This window comes from Actinia tenebrosa, unplaced genomic scaffold, assembly GCF_029948245.1.
Source record: "Actinia tenebrosa isolate PJP-AT-01 unplaced genomic scaffold, QUT_ActTen_1.0 PGA_scaffold8__29_contigs__length_14323225, whole genome shotgun sequence".
Lineage (NCBI taxonomy): Eukaryota > Metazoa > Cnidaria > Anthozoa > Actiniaria > Actiniidae > Actinia > Actinia tenebrosa.
The window spans coordinates 3,427,079-3,448,257 of NW_028292585.1; the positions used below are offsets into that span (position 1 = coordinate 3,427,079).

General features: G+C 38.4%; 3 protein-coding genes across 3 annotated transcripts; 2 read left to right on the forward strand and 1 right to left on the reverse strand.

The window, feature by feature from the left end:
• The first annotated feature begins 707 nt into the window (after positions 1 to 707).
• Positions 708 to 3,992, forward strand: LOC116298547 (collagen alpha-1(XIV) chain-like). Its single transcript, XM_031707090.2, has 2 exons — positions 708 to 958; positions 3,129 to 3,992. Exons 1-2 carry the CDS (start codon positions 844 to 846, stop codon positions 3,827 to 3,829), a joined length of 816 nt encoding a protein of 271 aa, XP_031562950.2. The 5' UTR covers positions 708 to 843; the 3' UTR covers positions 3,830 to 3,992.
• A 538-nt stretch (positions 3,993 to 4,530) lies between these two features.
• LOC116298336 (general transcription and DNA repair factor IIH helicase subunit XPD) lies at positions 4,531 to 18,635 on the reverse strand. The gene is made up of 31 exons (XM_031706783.2): positions 18,523 to 18,635; positions 18,313 to 18,412; positions 17,739 to 17,816; positions 17,417 to 17,479; positions 16,847 to 16,960; positions 16,634 to 16,750; positions 16,383 to 16,436; positions 16,169 to 16,231; positions 15,898 to 16,021; positions 15,294 to 15,390; positions 14,847 to 14,902; positions 14,596 to 14,649; positions 13,761 to 13,784; positions 13,582 to 13,655; positions 12,970 to 13,064; positions 12,735 to 12,853; positions 12,507 to 12,576; positions 11,847 to 11,916; positions 11,127 to 11,228; positions 10,521 to 10,584; positions 10,138 to 10,229; positions 9,650 to 9,679; positions 8,825 to 8,917; positions 8,625 to 8,697; positions 8,036 to 8,106; positions 7,548 to 7,631; positions 7,090 to 7,149; positions 6,944 to 6,991; positions 6,374 to 6,424; positions 5,498 to 5,542; positions 4,531 to 5,010 (listed from the first exon to the last, which is right to left on the reverse strand). The coding sequence occupies exons 1-31, from the start codon at positions 18,525 to 18,527 to the stop codon at positions 4,921 to 4,923; spliced, it is 2,280 nt and encodes a 759-aa protein (XP_031562643.1). The 5' UTR covers positions 18,528 to 18,635; the 3' UTR covers positions 4,531 to 4,920.
• A 50-nt stretch (positions 18,636 to 18,685) lies between these two features.
• LOC116298411 (retinol dehydrogenase 12) lies at positions 18,686 to 21,038 on the forward strand. Its single transcript, XM_031706910.2, has 4 exons — positions 18,686 to 18,839; positions 18,955 to 19,095; positions 19,548 to 20,108; positions 20,381 to 21,038. Exons 1-4 carry the CDS (start codon positions 18,830 to 18,832, stop codon positions 20,704 to 20,706), a joined length of 1,038 nt encoding a protein of 345 aa, XP_031562770.2. The 5' UTR covers positions 18,686 to 18,829; the 3' UTR covers positions 20,707 to 21,038.
• The last annotated feature ends 141 nt before the right edge of the window (positions 21,039 to 21,179 follow it).

Genomic DNA, 21,179 nt, shown 5'->3' on the forward strand with positions numbered 1-21,179 from the left:
TTTATAAACACGACCAGATACTGAAAACTAATACCCCATTCACACCAAGGCTTAAACATGTTTCAAAGTGGTTTAACTAAACAGGTTTGGAAAACTATCTACGAACACTGCACAATATTTGGTAAAATAATGCATGTAAACTATCCTTTGTCTTGCTCTGACAATATTTTAGAAAGTTTCATTCTTTTGTAGGTTTCTAGTTTCTCAATTTTTTTCCTAATGAAAACATAGTTTAACTAAACACGTTTAGGTGTGAATGGGGTATAAGGTTCTTCTCACTAGACTCTTTCACCATAAGGTAGCTTCAATACCCAGTACACCGAACAATATTCAAGGAATTTAGAAATCGCCATTTAACGTCGCGAAAAAAATTCTGGAAATTTCTCGCTTAACGGTGAAGGCCATCAACTTTCACCAAGTAAACTAATAATATTGTAATATTGTAAAATTACACGAGATATACGTGCTACACGTTTTGATAGTCTGGAAGAAATGAATAGCCTCTCTGGGATCCATATGCCCTTAACCCTCTCCCTCCATTAGCTCTAGTGTTCTAGTCTTGTGGTGTCGACCTCTGGTCTTTCTAGAAAGTCGTTCAATGTTCCCTACTGCTTTGAATAGCGCTCCAACAGCGGAAAACAACACTGAAAAATACTTTAAAGTAACTTGAGAATCTTAGCAAATCATTGTCTAGTTCTAGATATTTATTCAGACGAGTCGTTCATAGGTTGCCTATAGTACAAGTAGCTCTAATTGTTAGCACGACCGAAGGAGCAGCGTTAAGAACCGGAATATTCAGACGTTTTTTAAAGTCAAATTCCACTACTCATCTCCGCGTAGAAGATGATCTTCTTGATGGTAACAAGGTTGTTGGTGTTTTGGTTCATTCAAGGATCGTATTGTCGTGTGTCGCAAAACAAGGATTACCTGGCTGCCAACCTCGACGACTACTATAGCAGTAAGTAAACTAGAGAATCATAAGCGAGTTAAAATTGATTGCATGATTTCCAGAGTAGGGTGGTCTAGGCCTCTTTTCCTTTCCGCGCGTGCTGCGCCGTTGCTATTTTCCCATTTTTGTCAAACTTGGTAAGATTCGGTGTCTTCCAGTAGAGCGGCAACGACCATTAAAAGATGGTCTTGTTTTGTGCGTAAAACGCTTTCACTCTAAACCGAATATGAACAATTAATTGTGTTCATGTGGGCCCGGTTGTACGAAGCCTAGATAGCGCTATCCAGCAGATAAATCTTATCCAGTGGATAAATTTATTGGATAACAGCACCGACTTATCCACTGGATAAGGATGATTTATCCGCTGGATAGCGCTATCCAGGCTTCGTACAACCGGGCCGTGATGTTTTGGATTGCGCTTTTCCATAACAAGCGAACCCGCTGAAAACTGGTGTGCGCTTTTATTTTTGACTTCCGTTTTTTCGTGTTTCATCTCGCGACTTAGGGTACAGCCAAGTATATTTTGTTCAGCATATAGCACATCCTCATTATGCGCTAGTATGTTCTAAATATCATGCATGTTCTAGGTATATATCTTGGCCAACGTGTCAAACATTGGCAAAGGTGTTCAATGTAGAAGTACGTCCACTTAATCCACTTTTTCTAAGTGATACGCACTCCGGACTTAGTGAACTTCTGTTCGAATATTTTTACAAAAGTATTTGCGACATATGGAATTAAACGGAGTGAGCTGTGTGGAATGCTAGAGTAGCAATGATCATTATCACGGTTTACTTATAAAATTTTAAAAAAATGAGAAACGGATTTCAGGTTGACAGTACAATCTAATGGGAATTGAGACAAAGCGCCAAAAAAGTCCTTTGAGATATTGTCGTAAAACGCAATACTAGCAATGCTATTGTATATTTATATATGGAGTGTCCGGCTATATTTGTTAGTCGACGAGAGTCCTTATAGTCCTTGATTTAGCTCCATACTTTAAATAATTGTTAATTTGTTTATGGCTATAGTCAATCACCTCAATGTACAACATATTTATGATTTTAGTGGAATTCTAAGCTGTAAAAGAAATTTTGAGGATGTTGACGACTGCGAAAAAAATCGATATTTCAGGTGTAAGGATGGAAGAGCGTTGATATCTTTCCTAAAGTGTCCTTACAATCGCGTATGATGATCTCATGATGTTTGTCAGGTTGTTTCGTTTCGGTAACCGCGACAGAGATATAACAGAAATAACTCATTAAGCGTTATCAGCTCAGCTAGAACAATTATGCAACAATCAAACAAGTATGCACGACGCTAGTGAGGAGATAACACTAATAGCGAATGGAACGAATGTGTGAAGTTAAAATACTTCGCATAGCGCAAGGCTTTATTGCTATTGCTATGGGTCGCGTCTAAAGACAAAAGCTCCCCACTTCATCTCATTTCGTGCGCGTTTCATATAACAGCTCTTTTACACCCTCACCCTTCGTACGCGTACCTAATAATACAAAGGGTACCCAATTCCCGCTCCTTAGCTTACCATTATACCGACACCCCCACTGTTAGCTAAAGTACAAATACTCCAACACTGCGCTTTGATGTCTCATTCCTTGGTGTAGACAGCGTTTACATATCCATTAACATCGCTTTTAAAAAGCAATCTACGTCGTAGAGATTATAGTTAAACGTGTGATAGAAACCAAATATTTTTTGTATTTGAAAAAAAAATTTAAATGGAAAACACAGCGCCATTCAAGGTGTGCGACCTGGCGAGTAAGAGTCAGTAAAGTCCAGCCTGCTCTGCGGACATCAGTGGCGTCCCCAGGCCGTTGCCACACAAATAATGGACACTACATAATTATTGAATGGCGAAAGCATGATATCGTTAAATAGAGCGTTTTCACTCACGTGTCAAGGTAGCCATGTTGGTGTATCAAACAATAAAAACTTCTGTACAGTTGCATAAAAATAGAGTTCAATTCCCGGAGGATAGAAAATGTATTGTCTTGGTACACCAATAGGGGCGCTGTGACGTCGATCGAGGTCCTATGCTAGGTACGTACCGAGGCCGGAGGGTGAGCGATAAAAAGTATAATGCATCCTATACGAGCGCGCATTTGATATACCCAGTGCGCAACTAAAAAAACGCTCTTTTAATTTTTACTTCTGGCAGGCATAATCAAAATACCGCCACCACGAGAAACTGCTGTCAAGTTTGCAAAGTATTTCCTAGGTCGTGAAATCGATATCAATAAACACGCGCGAAGACCACGAAGCGATGATTTTCTCCAACGAAAACAAACAGATACGGTGTTAATAATAGACTCTTCTGAATCCGTCAAGCGAGTGAACTTCAAACTCGGGCTGAGAGCTCTACAAGCAATGGTCGAGCGAGGAAAGCCGGACACCAAGTACGCAGCGATCACATTCTCCAATCACGCGAAATTAGAATTTGTTTTCGTGGATAAAGAAAATGCGAAGAAAAATTTGAAGAAGATAGAATATCGTCGTGGAAAGACCAACACACAGGAAGCTCTTATGATGGCTTTAAACAAACTGATCAAGAGTAACACGTCAAACATCCGTGTAGGAAGCGTTCGACGCATTTTTTTGGTCACAGACGGTCTATCGAATGTTAAAAGACACATGACGCTGATGCGTGGCCAACAGCTAAAGTTTGCCGGCGTGGAGATATTTGTAATGGCCGTGGGGCAGTATGATCAAGGTTTGGAAGAGATTGTTGGTCTAGTGAGCTCAACCCTCGCTCACCTGTATAGGGTAGCGAACATGAAGGGGTTTCTGAGAGTGATTAAGTTGATTCCTAAAAATGTAGAGAAAAACTGGCTTTCTGGCATGAACGTGGGTGGGTTTTAGTAAAATAAGAAATATAAAAAAGTAATTAAAAGATTTAAAAAACCGGGAGAAAGGTTGTTAGGACTTCATGTAAATATTTCAAAAACGTCAACGCAAAATAGGATAAAAATAGCAATGTAAATAAAGGAATACTAAATGGATAAATAAACATGATTATAGAGAAGTTAGTTGATTCCTACCACGCCAAGTACTGGGGACTGCGCGTTTAGCCCTGCGGGCAGTATTTCAATAAAATAATACAAAAGAAAGAGGAAAAAAGACTCTTGTTTTTCTGCGAATATTAAACGGGCCAGGAAAACTAGATGGTTTGAATTGAAAGTGCCTATCACCCTTCTGACAATATTCTCAGTATTGATTCTACATGGGGTAAGATGTTGAATAACCCGAAAAAATTACATAGTTTGAGTGCGGCTTCTTGAAGTTATGAAGGTTTTTCCATGTCATATGCTAATGCTGTGACGTATGAGGAGTAATCATTTAATATACAAAACACTACTGGTACAGATAAATTAAATTTGAAATACGTCATTGTTTTGCCCATTGCTCTTATAGAAATGATTGCAAGTTAGTTTTCCCATAGAAGCCGGTGTTTCGAATTATGAGGAACAACAAATAACCATAGATGCCTCTTACCCCATGTAGAATCAATACTGAGAATATTGTCAGAAGGGTGATAGGCACTTTAAAGAGGAACTCAGTACAAAAATTATCCGACATTTAATTCAGCTGAACCTTAACTGGAATAATCTTCTAAGGATCTAATTATCACTGGTTGTTGCAAGTTTTTTCTTGAAATCCTGATGCAAAGCGTTATATTTTTGCTATCTTTTGTAAGAGTGAGTGACGTCATCTTTTGACATCAAACATCGCTCCATATATTTCTTTATAAATAGAATTTTGATTTAAACACGATAGGATGAAGGGTAGCTATCGTGAACATACAAGTCTATTTACAAGACTTTCAAGAAACCATCGTCTTTCACAGAACATTTTCCACAAGAAACCCAAAACAATATGCGAGAGCAAGCATGGGAGTTGAGGGGGAGGGGGTGGTAATTGTACGTTTGGCTTACTTATGAGATAATAGTGCTTCAAGCCATCGCTGACTGTAAGATTCGTTTCTGGAATTCTTCAGATTGTACTTGTTCAACGGTAAGTAACGATAATCCAAGCTGATCCTCCTGGAAGATATAAAGTATTACAGAAAAAATAGTTAAAAACAAACATTTTGCGCAAAAAGTTTTCGCGTGACATTTGCGAAAGATTTTGAAATCGAATAAAACGTGAGAAACGAGCGACAGCATTTTACCCCTGGGTTTCGGAGGATGAAAACTTGCAGGCTCGGTTGTACGAAGATTGTACGAAGGTTGTACGAAGGTTGTACGAAGGTTGTGCGAAGGTTGGATAGCGCTAGCCGAGTGGAAAAATTTATTGGATAACAGCATCAAATTATCAGGTGTATAAGATTTATTCGTTAAATAGCGCTATCCACCCTTCGCACAAGCGATCCCTAAAGGACACAAACAAGAGAACAAGCGAGGGGCGAGGGAAGGAGGGGACTCGTGTAACAAGACTAGATGTGATTCACAATTCATACAAACTTGCGATTGATATCGCGCAGGAATTGCTTCTAAAATTGATTACAGAGGAAACACATTTTTTACGAACCTGATCGAATGGTTGGGCCATTTGCCTGAGAAATCGCTTACTGATCTGCTCGATAGACAAAAGAAAAAAACGATATGAGCCACAAATATAAGCTATTCTGATGTGATAGGGTAAATATATAGCAGGCAGCGCAAGGACATGGGCGTTGTCCTGATGCAATTTCAAGTTGGTTGCCTATTACTCTCGCGATCTTTTCTCGTTTAGGTTTATTGTCCTCGATTTTAAAGACGTTTAAAATTCATAGGTACATCATCATCATCATTTTCATCATCATCATCTGTTGCTGTCAAACACAAAGCAACAGATTTACATAAGCACATAGAAAGGGTAAAAGTGAGGCATGTGTGATAGGTCAAGACCTCAGCCCCAAGGCAGAAAGCGCGCACTGAATGCTGGCCAGTTTCCTTAAAAGTAGTGTAAGTCTACTCCTACAGGGCTAACTATTACAATTTTAGTGTCGTCTGGGGAAGAAAAAAGGAAAGACTTGCTTCAAGCACCAGGATTACTACCCTGCAGGCAGAGCCTCTTTCATGTACACGGCGCCCATAACCGTAACCGGAAGTGCACTATTTGAATCCGATTTGCAACGGGGTGAATTAGCAAGCGAGACTTTGTCTCCAGTGAAGGTAAAGACTTTGAAGAAGAGTCAAGTCGACAGAGAAAGAAAGTAAAAGGATGTTTTGTAAATGTATAAAGGCCGGTTTAGACTACGATTTTCGCCTACAACTATCGTACACAACACGCTCGCGCCATCCTACAACTCGAGTCGTAGCGTGTAAATTAAGCCTACAACTCGCCAACGACAGACGTCAGCGTGTTGTATACGATAGTTGTAGGCGAAAATCGTACCGTCTAAACCAGCCTTAATAATATCACCTGTACTCCTTCATCGATGGACAGATTGCAAAGAGAATCCTTTAGATATTCCTGTTAATTATAAACACATAGGGGTGTTAAAAGTTACGTAAAGTCTGTCACGCCAGATGGTATTAATCTACACGTTTTGATATTAACGCATCGGGAGGTGATTCGTCGAGTGGGGCATTAAATCTTGTAGAATTGACGCTATATAAAATAAAGGTATTATTATTATTATGTATTATTATTATTATCATCATTTATACTCTTACAATTTGAAGATTTTCATAATTATTCATACTATCGAAATCACTACAACTGTTGGCACCGCCAAGATAACAATCCATCGCGTTTTGAATTTCGGTTAACTCACGTGACCATTTGAAGAGCTCCAAATAGTCACGTTGAGGTCACGTGGCATTCAGATACAAAAACAAATCATCAGAAAATAATGAAAAACTTCTCCCACGTGACCATTTGTAGCTCTCCATATAGTCACGTGAATCAACCGAAATTCAAAACGCGATCAGTTGTTATTTTGGTGGTACTAACAGTTTCGTGGTTCATAGTGGTAATAAATTCTATTACCTGTATCCATTTAGGAAGCTTTCCTCTTTTGTCCATCTTCGAAAATCGCTGCAAAAAAATAACACCAAAATAGACGATTACATTATGGATGTTTTATCTTATTGTTGCCTAGAGTTCGTTGCTATAACAACCGTAACCATAGTTACCTTATCAGCAAATACCAAGATGCCATAGTCTGTCTTACCTCGGATGGCTCGACCCACACACTAGTAGAAATATAAGATTAATATATTAAATACGCGGCAATAATCTAGAGAATTAGAAATCATAGTAGTAGGTCGCCCTTCCCGTCGGGATTGCGTACTCGGGTCATTTCAACCTCTAATTTGTTGGAGTTCCTCCAATTTTAGACTACGTGTCCACTAACGTGGGGAGGGGAACAAGGGCAAGTTCATTTTCGGCACCAACATTTAATAAATTTAAGCGGAATTCCCGTGGATTTGGCGTGAAAAAAGTATATTGCCCCACCTATAATCGAGGTCTCGCTACGCCCCTGTACGTGTCACTCTATTGAGTGTTGTTCCTTTATTACTAAAAGTAACGTTTGACAACTGATACATCTAAAGAAATCCTTCCTGGGACGAGAACGAAAAGGTTAGTTCACCTGAGCCGCGTGTCTCATGGCGTCGAATGTAAGGAAGTCATTTTCTCTGATATTGAACTGATCTCGAAGATACTCTAGACGAGCCTGGGGATGGAAGCAATAAGAATAGAATATTAGACTTAAGACTCATAGACGGACAGACAGACAGGTAGACAGACAGACGGACAGACAGATAGACGGACGGACAGACAGACAAACGGACAGGTGGACAGCCAGACATAAAGATGGACGGACAGACAGGTAGACAGACAGACAAACGGACAGGTGGACAGCCAGACACAAAGACGGACGGACAGTCAGGTAGACAGACAGACGGACAGGCCTAGGCGGACAGCTAGACACAACGACGGACGGACAGACAGGTAGACAGACAGACGGACAGGCCTAGGCGTACAGCTAGACACAACGACGGACGGACAGAGAGGTAGACAGACAGACAGACAAACGGACAGGTGGACAGCTAGACACAAAGACGGACAGACAGACACCTTAAGGATCCTGCTCTGAGTGTAGACATATGGAATACCAAACATGATGACAGCCCGGCCAAGATGGTGATCTAACAAGAATAATATAGGTAACTGAGGTAAGATCACATACACATACAAGGATGGTGTCAGTAGCAGTAGTACACTCGCCTCTGGAGTCTATAGGGTTCGATTCCTGGACTCGGCATCATGTGTAAGTAGAATTCGTTACGTCTTTCCCTTGATTCCAGGTTCTCTGGTTTTTCTCTCCCGCAAGCCTAACATGCTAAATTCTAAATTCTATGCCTTGACTTCAGTCGACCTCCTCGGCTCGGGCGTAATGTTGTCCCATTTCAGACCACGTGTCATTCCCTAGAGTATCATTTCTTTATTTAACGCTTATGCTCGGTTGCACATGAGGAGGCACATAAATATGGATACAACTCAAACAAAGAATCTTATTCTCAAGGATATGACACGTGGTCTGGAGTGGGCAAACATTTTTATTATTAGCCCAGAGATTGTTGCAGAGTATCGCTTTAATTTGATATGAAATAAGATAAACAAACTAATATGGCAGTGGTAACCGAATGATAGAAATCAGACTTACCAAAATCAACCCCTTCTGACACTTTCCCTCGAGCAACGGACAGTAGAATAGCTCCACGTCCATTCTCACACGCCTATAAAACAATCCACAACAAGACTTGTTATACAGAAAGCCCCTAAAATATGGTGCTGGGCTTCTTGTGGAATCAGTCCAATACTAAAAAATAGAAGGGAGGAGTAGGTAAGGTTTTTTTTGATTACCTTATGATAGTTAAATAGAGCCAGACTGGTTTCTGACGCATCTTTTGTTTCGATGAAAAGAAGTTTATTTTTTTGTATACCACTGATTATACCCTGGAAATAAAAAGATAAGGAGATTTGAAACGTCGTTGATTTAACAAAAAACTATTAGTGAATAGATCTCTTTAGGACGAGTGTAATGTTTTCCCAATTTAGAAAAAAAATGGAAAAAATCAAATTCTCTACTTTCACATCCCCATAATGCCTTGCGTCTTTGGGGGTAACCAATCAAAAAACTGTCCCAAATTGAAAGGTTTCTTAATTGAATTTATACTATATCTGCTTTTATCTGTACAGTACTGATTATCAGTTTATTCCAAGTTATTTTTGCGTATACAGATCATCATGAGTTTTGGTCTTACAGAAAATGTATTGACTTACGAAAAATGTTTAAAATTTACCTTAAACGTTTTCAAGCTTCTATCTTTTTCTGTTTTTTTTTTTACTTCTTCATTTTATTTTTGGATACCAAACAAGGTATTGTCAACATTGTCTGATAAGCCTTCAGCAAAATAAGCGGGTTTTTACCCTCTGGTTACCCTTCAAAGACGCAAAGTATTATGGGGATGTGAAAGTAGAGAATTCAAAAACGAGGAAAACTCCATCATCATAAAAGGTTGTAGTTGGTTGTAGTATCTAGAAAGGTTTTTCCATAAGAATGAGTACAATCTTATTTCAGTGATACCCTAGGGAATGAAACGTGATTTGAAATGAAAAACACATGATATGTCTAAGTTTAACATTCTACTTAGATAACACGAGAAAAGGAAGGAATATATACTTTACCTGGTCATGCCAAATAGACACCACGGCTTCCTGAAACAATATTGGAAAGAAATCAGATGAATTATGTACTGTAAACTTATGTACTTATGTACTAGATAAGCATCAGTTAATCGTCATCAGCAACACCAGGAACTGGGAGTAACATTGTCAAAATTTTCATAAGTTATCGGCATCATCACCTGTATCATTATCATAACCAACTTCATCCTCATCATCTGAGCATGTTCATCACGATCATTATCATAATTACCATCCCCATCATCAGCACCATCATCATCACCATCACAGTCATCATCATCATCACCATCATTATCATCATCATCATCGTCATCACCATCACCGTCATCACCATCACCGTCATCATCATCACCATCACAGTCATCATCATCATCACCATCATTATCATCACCATCGTCGTCATCACCATCACCGTCATTGATTTATATTATTTATTTTTTCTGTAGGTTTATTCACCCTTCATTGCTCACCATATACTGATAACTTGTAAAAAAGCAAACGATACCATCAGGCACTACAGCAGACATCTCAGCAAGTAGGTTACCATAGTTACGAATGACAGCTTGGGGAAAAAAACATCTTAAAATGACAAGTACAACATGTCACAGGTCTTTGCTAAATTCAATAAACATGATGCATTGTGGTCTATCTCGGGTACAAACAACACCATATAAGGCATGGTAAACAAAAAAATTTTATTATAAAAAAATTTTCATTACTTCGGAAAAGGTGTACGGGGGGAACAGAGGTTGGGCAAAGCATTTGGCAAAAAATGATAAAAGCTGTTAATCCACTTGTAACTTTTCCACGTTTTTCTTCTTCCCGTGATTTGACACATAACAACGAAACCTACCTATATCCTCCCGTGTTTCGAATTTAGTTGTCATAGCGACCTGGTCACTACCACGACTGACGATCTACCCAATAAAAGAAAAGTTGAAGATTAGTTGCAAACACTGCCATCCTGAGAGAAATCAGAAGCTTCCGCTCTCTATGTTGTTAAGAGAACATATTTCGAAATTTTCCTACTGAACTGCTTGCCGCGAAATTTGGTTGAGCTAGGTTGTTGCTAGCCTGTGAAAAGGCCCTCCGGTGTGGGTGTCCCTCTCCCACAACCCCTGTGCCGGCGAGCCAATGCGCAGGCTAGGTTATCACACAATATATTGAAGAAATATAATAGAAAACGCGCGCTCATATTATGTGCATATATAAATCACGAGGAAATTAGCAGGAGAGAATCTCCGAGTACTTTATAGCTGTACACAGACGAGAAAAAATAATTTTTTTTTTCTATTTCTTTTACAGAATACAAATAAGAATAGTTAAGATTTTGGATACGAATATTGACAAAATAGAAAGTGCGCGCGCCCGTGCTGTGTGCTCTCCTAAAGTACGCAACCAATCAGAAAGCGAGATTCGTGACAATTCTTTTATAAAATTACATTAGTTTATACTGTACCATGGGACATAAACAGGTTCGTGCCAGGGTCATGGTGAACGATGTCATGGTAACGGGACGGAAGTCAAGGATTTTGGGATACATGTCAATAGGTGATAATGTCTGGGGAGAGAAAAGTATGGAGCCTCTCATTAGTAACACATATACTTTAAAGTAAAATATGCCGTACAAGACATGAGTGAAAAACGTCTGCGCATGCTCTTAGTGCGTATGCAAATTAGTTGAAACGTAAGTTCCTTAAATTTGGATGCGACGGCAACCTTGAGAAAGCGATCTATAAGAACGACAGTCGCTCTGCAATTGGCAATGCAACAACTTTTTTGTGATTAGTAGAAGCTCCCATACCATTTGTGTTCTTACTACAAATAAATATGATAGAAAAGACACGAGTAAAAAACGTCTGCGCGTGCTCTGAATCCGTATTCAAATTAGTCAAAACATATGTAAATTTGACTTTCAAACATCCCTGATAAATAGACGTCACAAAATGCCAAAACTTAGAGTCAATGCTTGAAACTTAAGGCTGGCTTTCTTATGGTGTCTTTATTAATACAGTGTATTGGTCTCACAAAAGTATGCTTTCAAAATTAAATGTATACTCGGAGAAACAAAAACATTTGTTTTTCTCACTCAAACAACTCGTGCTGAAAGGCACGCATGCGCAAACATTTTTGCCTAGTGTCACCACAAAAGCGTTTTTGTGGGAACAAAATGTCTTACCCCAGAAGTTATGACAACAGACTGGAATCGATCAAACACGGGTTTGATGGCCACTGATGCATCCATACAACTAAAACCAGAAAAAAGTCAGGTGTAAGTACTGAAATACACACGTCTAGTGCAACGTTTCTACAAATCAAATACAGTGGAGTCTCAATGTCTCGTATCTCCTTGGGACCACAGAAAAGGGACCGATTATTTTTTAGCTGGGAGGGGGGGCTGGTGAAAAACAGGGTATGGGCCCTCATGACTTTTTGATGACCCATCCCTAGATCCCCATTTTTTCTGGCAGCCCCCCCCCCCCCCCCCCCCGAATCTACCAGTGTTTTTATGGCCCCCTTTCCAACTACAAGGCCTTCTTTTGCCTACCCTCCCCCCTTAGAGCCCAAATTTTTCGGATGCCCCCCCTCAATTCCACCAGTCCCCCCTCCCAGCTAAAAAATGATCGGTCCCTAACAGGGGTTCAAGGTTAAAATCATAGTGACCTAAGTACATTGGGATGTGGTCTAGAGTTTGAGATATCTTGGGTTTGAGATAACGGGGCTCCACTGCAAAAAGAGAGCTGGAATTTGGGGAGGGGGGGGGTATGTTAACGTGTGATAATACTCAAGTTTTGCATTAGCACGATCCATGATTGCCCTGGCCCTCCCTCTGACTTACCTAAGACGTAATATCGGGTTAGGAATCGTTGGCGTTCGATCATCAAAAGGTTCGATAATCAGGCAAAAACCTGACGAACAGAGAACACAAACAAAAAAAAAAAATTAAGAAAAATATATAAGACAAAGCAAACAGATAGGGGAATATACGTGTTGTATAAAAAACATTACGCCCAATAGGTCTATCAAATCTATGAATGTTCTTGAGAGAAAGAGTTCAGAGACTTACCCTTGTTGTAAGTACTGACAAGTGTGGCAAAGTTAGCGATGAGTGTCAAGGGGCCGTAGTCTTGAACTTCAGGTATCTCTAATGTATGTAGAAGAGAGCTGAGCCGCTCTGCACAGAATCTACAAACAAATGAACAATACATTAGTACACTTATTAGCCCAGAGGTTATTACAGGGTTCGATAAAATATATAATGCTGTTTTGCTATACTCTCTGTATCATCAGTACGTAGGTACCTTAAGGGTTTTCGCTCAATACAGACTTGCTGATAAATGTGCTGTAAAAACGACTGTGGGCTCTCCTGTACAACATGTTGAATACGAAGTCTTGTCTGAAGAAAATAAAAAAGGGATCGTCAAAAATAGCCAAAAAAAAAACAACAACAACATAACAGAAAACTTTAGAGCGGATTTTACATGACTGTAAAATGCTTACATTACAGAATGGCAAGAAACTGATTGAATCTCATGGACCAAACACAGCACGAAAAAGTTACTTTTTTTCCAATCATAATACTCGGACATAGTACTTTCATGTGCACAGTATGGCAAGTCTGTAACATGAGATTTATAAGTCCTATAAAATCTGATTTACTTTAGTGCAAATGATTTGCAAGTTTCTGTGCACAGGGCGCATATTAGCTGTTCCAAGGATGTGGAAAAAACTGGGCCAAGTTGACACTGCAATGCATTGTGGGGCTGTTTCAGGGGACAAATTTCGAAGATGGTATACTCAACCCAGTTTTTTCCTTAATTTTGTAATAGCAAATAGGGAGATGGAATGGTGGTTGTAAGACTTATAGAGAAAGAGGGTTGTGTATAAACAAAGCTTATCCCTAACCAACTTACTTTTAAATATTCTACAAATCTTCTCATAAAGCTGACAAAATGCTCTGCTTTTCTAATATTCCCGGGAACTGCCTCTAAAGAGAAAGGGAAAACACTTGTTAGCAATTCCAACCATAGGAACTACATATTAAATAACTGAAGAGCTAGATGACGGCAATTCTTTCTGACCAGCCTCTTACCTTCAAGAACTTCATCAGGCAAAACTACAAAGGGGAAAAAAATTACTTTTAAGAAAAGTATTTCAAGGTGCAAAATAGGTACAAATTGATACAGTCTAGATATGACAATATTTTTGAATTGAAAAATACGGCAATAATTGATATAAAGCAACTAGGATTTGGGCCACTGGGAATGGGAGATCAAACCATGAAGATGGGGTTTCTCCAAGGTTCATCACTGGGACCACTGATGATTAAAAAAAGATGTGACTGCAAATTTGGGCCACTGAGAATGGGAGATCAAACCATCAAGATGGGGTTTCTCCAAGGTTCATCACTGGGACCACTGATAATTAAAAAAGATGTGACTTCAAAGTGGGATTGGTACTTCCTTCAGCTTGCTTTAAAATGAACAGATATTTTATCATGATGGTAGAACCAAAACCTGGAAAAGATGGCCTGAGGATTGTTGAAAGGTCATTACAATAAACCATAAAAAGCTGAGAACATTCTTAGATAACTTGATTACCAATCCCACTTAATTGAAGTCACATCTTTTTTTTTAATTATTTGTGGTCCCAGTGATGAACCTTGAAGAAACCCCATCTTCATGGTTCGATTTCCTATTCACAGTGACCCAAATTTGCAGTCACATCTTTTTTTAATTATCAGTGGTCCCAGTGATAGACCTTGGAGAAACCCCATCTTCATGGTTTGATTCCCCATTCCCAGTGACAGGCGGTAGAACCAAAACCTGGAAAAGACGGCCTAAGGATTGTTGAAATGTCATTAAAATAAACCATAAAAAGCTGAGAACATCGTTAGATAACTACAAGTTCTAAACAGTGATACTAACCTGGATTAGCAAGAACCACATCTGTATCCCTAGCTTCACTGGCTTGCCTCAAACCTGCGGCAAAGGACAGCAACCATGGTTAGACCACAGTCAAAACATGGTTGACCATGCTTGACAATGAAAATTCATAGTACCATGGTCATCCTAATGCAGGGGCTGAAGTAGGACAATTTTGAACTAACAAATATGTTCGTATATTTGAAACAATTCTAAAGACAATCAAAACTCTAATGAGATTTATTATAACATACCTTCAACTAGTCTGTTATATTCTTCTTTTAACTTCTGTGCATCTGTTTCTTTAATACTGAAAAAATGTAAAATCTTTGTTAAGCTTTTAAAAAATTGTCATATCCCACCCCATTCCATCCCATTCCAACCTTCTTTCCTTCCATACATCAATCTATCCATTAACCTTTTTATTCACAACATCTGTTCAATCAAAACTCCATATTTTAATTCAACATTTATTTGTTCATTCATTTGTTTGTTCAGTTACTCATTCATCTATCCACTTTTTCATTCATCCAATCATTCATTCATCTATGGCACCCTTCCTGTTTCTTTCTCGCCCCCTATCTATTTCTCCCTCCCTCCCTCCCTCCCTCCTTCCCTCCTTCCCTCCCTCCATCCATCAATCCATCCCTCCGTCCGTCCGTCCGTCCATCCAGTCTTTCACTCACGAACATTCTACATACCTTTTTATAGCATTAGCCAGAGATTCCACATTAGCATGGCTTCTGTCTAAAGTTCTTCTGGTAATTGTGACACTCATTGAATCAATACAAACATTATCTGGAAGTAAAATACATGTAACAACACAAACTATTTTTATCATCCATTATCAAACTTATCAATAATTCATGAGGAAAACACAATACAAATCATGACCGTGAAGAATGTTGTAAATCAGATACATAATTGCGTTCATTTGCATAAACTTTAACTTGGATTTTCTTGGGCACATTCACTTTAATTTTTAAAATTTTAGTGAAAAACAAAGGAACTAACCTAGAGGTTTGATAAGCAATCTACAGTATGAGTGGCCGTGTTGTATCCAATATACAATCACTCGGCTATGCCTTAAGTTTGTATATCTGATACAACACGGCCACTCATACTGTATATATTACATTCAAATACTCAAAGGCTGCTATCCAAGAAACAGTGGAATGTAAATGCGCCAAATGTATGACAGCTTTCTGGCATCTGATTCACTGTATTTTCAATGGTGTGAGATAAATCCCAGTATACATGTAATACACTTCAGGGCCTTAAACTTCTATTCTTAATAGAGCATACCTATATTATGCGCCTCATCAAATACAACCACAGAAGTCTTGTCCAATTCTTTGGACACCAAGTCAGCAATTTTAGGATCAAGTAAATAATGGTAACTGTAAACCACAATATTAGCATGGTAAATCTACAAACAAATAAACAGAAATCAGTGGGGAAAAGACCTTACCACAAAATCACGACTAAATAGAAAAAAATCATTTTTAGTAGAAGAAATGGGTTTCCTGTATAAAGTTTGACCGATTGTTTTCACTTGCATATGTAGTGTACTTACAGCATATCTCGCAAGAAAATAAGGACACCATCCTTTCCTTTCACCATATGCCTTCAAGTCATCCTAAACAACAAAAGCAATGTCTGAATTTTCAGAAACATATCTAAGTCACTTCCAATTAGCCATATTGATATTAGATAAAAATTTTTGGGGGTTAATTGGGTCATGCATGATGCACATAGAGGGGATTTAACTTTCATTACAAGTTTCTTACCAGGTTATATATATCTGCAGGCAGCTTTTCGTCCCTACCAACACTGTCGAAATCCTGAATATAGAAAAAAATCACTTTGGTAGCTTCAGACAGACAGACAGAAGAGAAGACATATGCTGTACACAGCAGAGGAACAATTAAGCTGATGGACAGAAGAAAAAATTAAGACACACCGGTAGAAAGTGGACAAACAGCAGACAGACAGATAGACAGACAAACAGACAGACAAACAGGTAGTGTTAGTACTGTACCTCATAAAATGGACAGACAGGTACTGAAGAATCATCTTTGTGCCTTAGCCTGACATAAGAGGCTGTTAGCGACAGACACTTTCCATCTACTCTTTTCCCTTCCCTTTCTTCCACAACCTAACAGAAAAATAATAATTTGATAATAACAATAATTATCTTGATTTATCTAGCATTACTCTCTTTAACCGAGTCTAAATTATAACGTATTTGTACCTTGGGATTGATGCACAGGTTTTTTCTTGAACTCAAAGCCAGGCCTAACATGTTGGGTTGTTCTCCAGTTTCTTTCTCATAATATTCCATAAGTACCTTTAGTTCTTCTAATACCTGAGGTAAATATTATTAAACAAAGTTATAAAATGAACCATTACCTCAAAGTCTATAGCTCTATCAATACCCTGAAATAACTTCTAAGCTGATTTAACACAGGGCACAGCTAACTCACACATCAAACCCTGAAACAACCTTTGGGCTGATCAAAGTCAGGGCATGGCTAACTCACAGATTAAACTCGGAGACAACCTCTGGTCTGATCTGAGTCAGGGCATGGCTAAGTCACAAACAAACCCTGAAACAACCTCTGGGATGATCAAAGTCAAGGCCTGGCTAGCTCACAGATTAAACCTTGAGACAACCTCTAGACTGATCAAATTCAGGGCATGGCTAACTCACAGATTGAACCCTGAAACAAAGGAATCTGGAATCCAGGAATAAAACCCAATACCCATTCTTACAATGCTGTTCAAGTATACAATAGAAAAGAACACTTTATTCATATCAAACCTTTTCAATCTCAGGCACTGTTCTGGAACAGTAAATCAACTTTGTGAGGTCAAAAGGTCTTGCCTAAAATCAATCAAACAAACAGGTCTTGAAATTGGCGTAAATATTTATAGGCTAAATACAAACATCAGGCCTGGTGTCAGGGGTGGTTGGAAGATGAGAAGGAAATCCCCATCTCTCCAGCATCTTTTCAATGTTGCATCAACCTTAAAATGGCAAATACAAAGCTTACTTTCTGAAATCCTGGTTACAGGCCTGTAAATAACAAAAATATATACCAATAATGTATAGAATTTAACTAAAAAAATTAGAATTTACTCACAATTTGGTATGCCACTATGAGAGACAAAAGAGAAACAGTTTTCCCAGTGCCTGAAGGCATCTCCAAAAGACAATGACCCTGTGATAAAATATTAAAACTATTTATAATTTGTTTGAAGTAGGGCGCGGGGTAGGTGAGGAAATTCAGGACAAGAACTGTTTTCTAATGTTTGACCAAATTTCAACTGCACCCACTACTTGAGTTGTATCCATATTCTTCGTTTGCAATAGAAATCATAGCCGCCATGTTGGAAGAATTTGACAAAAGATTTTTCAATGAATTCTTTTGTTATATCTTCCAACATGGCAGACATCCCTTTTGTTATTGTGCTCTCTTGGGATTGATTGCAAACCAAGAATATATTCATGTGTCTTCTCATATGCAAGTTTTTATAAACAACAAAAATGATACTCTAGAGATTAACGCGTGGTCTAAGAGGTTACTTATCTTTTTCCTTCTCATTTCTGTCACATTCACGTTGGATATTGCTGGACGTCATGTGCAAATTTGCTTTGTAGATTTTTATATATTCAACAATTATTTTCTAAAAAAAGACAGTTGAAAATTACGTTACCTTTGCATCTAGAGTCTTCTTGAGTTCTAGCATGTAAGAGTACTGCTCAGGATAGATGTAATCATAGGGAAAATAAACTAACAATCCATCGATGTTAAGCCTGCAAAAAAATTGGTTTGAACAAAATCAATTTTTTTCAATAATTTTATTTAACTTCGAAAAGAATATCACTTAATTATGAAGAAAACACCACGGTCTACAGATGCTCACTTCATTTTTGCCAAAAATATTAACTTTAGCTTCTAAATTCTGGTGTTTTTTTACGAGGTTTTGCAAAAGTTCGTCTGTTCCGCCATCAATAACCACAGGGAGCCCACGAAGTTGTTTCTGCTGGCTGGCAATAAGCGCAGGCTCTGAAAACGAGAATGTCGCAAAACACTATGTTTGAGATACCTGTGGAGAAGTATTGTTTTCTTCTGCGTCTCCTTTTGTTTGACAGATTTGTAGCAAATATTTGCCATTAATATAAAGCAAATCTTGCTTTACTCTCGCTTTGTTTGTTCTATCAAGCTTCATCATGGTCGCAGGTAAGCTACATGTAATAAGAAAGTCAGCGATTCTAAAAATCTTTTTTTTTTCAATGTACTTGCTTTAAGAAATTTTGAATGTAAATTTGAGATTATGATTGTAATATTTACCAAGTTTTAGATATACAGAGTGTTTGGTCGTCTTCTCGTGCTGTTCAAGTTGCTGTGGGAGTAGGTGTAGTGGTGGTAGTTACTGGAGCTCTTGTTAAGAGGTACTTTGGAGGAGGGGTGTGCACTAGCAAGGCTAGACTGGATGGTAAGCTATCTGTTATATTATTATGTTACATTATTAAGGGTACCGTTTCTTAAACTGTGTATAATTCTCTTTTGTTTAGTCGATGTTTGACAAAAAAATTGACTCTAATCACCTAATTTACTATCTAGTAACGGAACTTAAAGGTAAATTAAACATTATAACAGCAAATATCTATCATTTCGTGTTTAACATTATATTTGTGGATACTTTTAAGCAAAATTTATATAAGACATATTTCTATTACCTAATAGATCAAACCTTCAAGGGGGGTTCCGTGGACCCCTTCGACCCCCCTGGATCCACCACTGATCGGTGCTTCTATTTGTCGATAATATTTCAATTTGTCTTTTATTAAATTCTGATTGGAACGGATAGACACCACCAATACCTGACATATACATACATTAATGGTAGCATAGCTGAGATTTTTCTCTAATTGATATAATTCCCAGGTAGGACAGTGATTGTAACAGGTGCAAATACCGGAATCGGCAGAGAAACTGCTCTTGACTTGGCTGCAAGAGGAGCTAGAGTCATTCTGGCCTGTAGAAATGAAAAAAAGGCTTTAGATACAGCAAGAGAGATCATCAACAAGACAAAGAGCCATCAAGTCTTGGTCAGAAAGCTAGATATGTCATCCTTTGAATCAGTCAGAAAATTTGCTGCTGAATTCCTCAAGGAGGAAGAGAGGCTGGACATACTAGTAAACAATGCTGGTCTGTTTACAGTAAATTATGAACTGACGGAAGATGGATTTGAGAGCACAATTCAAGTCAACTACCTAAGCCAGTTCCTTCTGACTCTTTTGTTGCTCAAGAAGTTGAAGTGCAGTTCTCCAAGCCGTGTTGTAAATGTATCATCTGTGGTCCATACCAATCTTCCTACTGATATGGCATCTGATGCCTATTCATGGGCAAAGTGTTCTGAAAAAGACTTTGATGGAGGAAAGATGTATGGCTGGTCAAAGTTACAACAGATTCTTTTTACAAAAGAATTGACCAAACGGCTTGCTGGTAAGTGGATGAGTATATTTGAAGACAGGAACCGCGGAGGTAGGGGCTGAGGGGGTTGCAGTTTTCTTATGTCACTCAAAAATTACCCCACTGGAAAGCAATTGCTGAAATATTAAACCCAATATCGCACCCTTAATGACAAGCCATGTAGACTGACTGTCAACTCAGCTTTCCGAATCAAGGGTGGTGTATCAGTGCATTTGCCTATTGCCTCTGATCGTATTTATGTTTTTTTGTGCATACTCATAACTTGATTTGTTTCCTAATTACAGGAACTAGTGTGACTGTCAATGCACTTCACCCTGGTATAGTAAAGACAGAAATAGGACGAAACATCTCCATCTTCCAAAACATCATATTCAGGATGATAATCAAAATTCCTGTATTCCTGTTTATGAAGACACCCAAACAAGGAGCACAGACCACCATCCATTGTGCTGTTGATGAAAGTCTTGAAGGTGTTAGTGGATTGTATTTTTCAGATTGCAAGCCAATGCAGCCAGGCAAACTAGCAGAAGATGAAGAACTGGCGACACGACTTTGGGACGTCAGTGAGGAACTTACAGGAATTAAATGGGAGGAAGTCAACACTGCATAGACACATGTTTTAACAATAGTTATAGCATTGAACCACAATGGCAGTAATTATCGAGCCAAATGGTCGAAGCAGCAAGAACTTGATTATGACTTTGATGAAGATCATTAAACTTTTAATTGTCATGTTTTGATGTTGTCAAACACCATCCTCAGAAAGTGAAGCACAAGTAGGATGCCGTTTGACAATGTCGAAACATGTGAATTAAAAGTTTAATGATCTTTATCAAAGTCATAATGGTAGTAATATAGTCATAGTGATGATGATGATGATGATGATGATGATATTATTCATGTAGGGATCTAATGAAATAAAAGATATAAAAAAACGATAAATTAAGTTGTGGCATGCTCGTAATGGAGCGTAACATCTCAGGAGTGGCCAGTATTAGAAACTGAGTAAGTTTAAAATAATTGCAAAAAATATCTACTTCATTTCGAAAAAAAAATTAAATTCGGGAAAAGAAATATATAAAC

Bases quoted from the DNA above. Each gene is read 5' to 3' on its own strand.
- LOC116298411 (XM_031706910.2), top strand. The intron at 19,096-19,547 runs GTAAGCTATCTG...TATAATTCCCAG, and splicing joins TAGCAAGGCTAGACTGGATG to GTAGGACAGTGATTGTAACA. The intron at 20,109-20,380 runs GTAAGTGGATGA...TCCTAATTACAG, and splicing joins ATTGACCAAACGGCTTGCTG to GAACTAGTGTGACTGTCAAT.
- LOC116298547 (XM_031707090.2), top strand. From the start codon at position 844: ATGATCTTCTTGATGGTAACAAGGTTGTTGGTGTTTTGGTTCATTCAA. The intron at 959-3,128 runs GTAAGTAAACTA...TACTTCTGGCAG, and splicing joins CCTCGACGACTACTATAGCA to GCATAATCAAAATACCGCCA.
- LOC116298336 (XM_031706783.2), bottom strand. The intron at 16,437-16,633 runs GTACAGTACTAA...TTCTATATTCAG, and splicing joins CTGTCTGTCCATTTTATGAG to GATTTCGACAGTGTTGGTAG. The intron at 12,577-12,734 runs GTAAGTCTCTGA...TCTGTTCGTCAG, and splicing joins TGTCAGTACTTACAACAAGG to GTTTTTGCCTGATTATCGAA.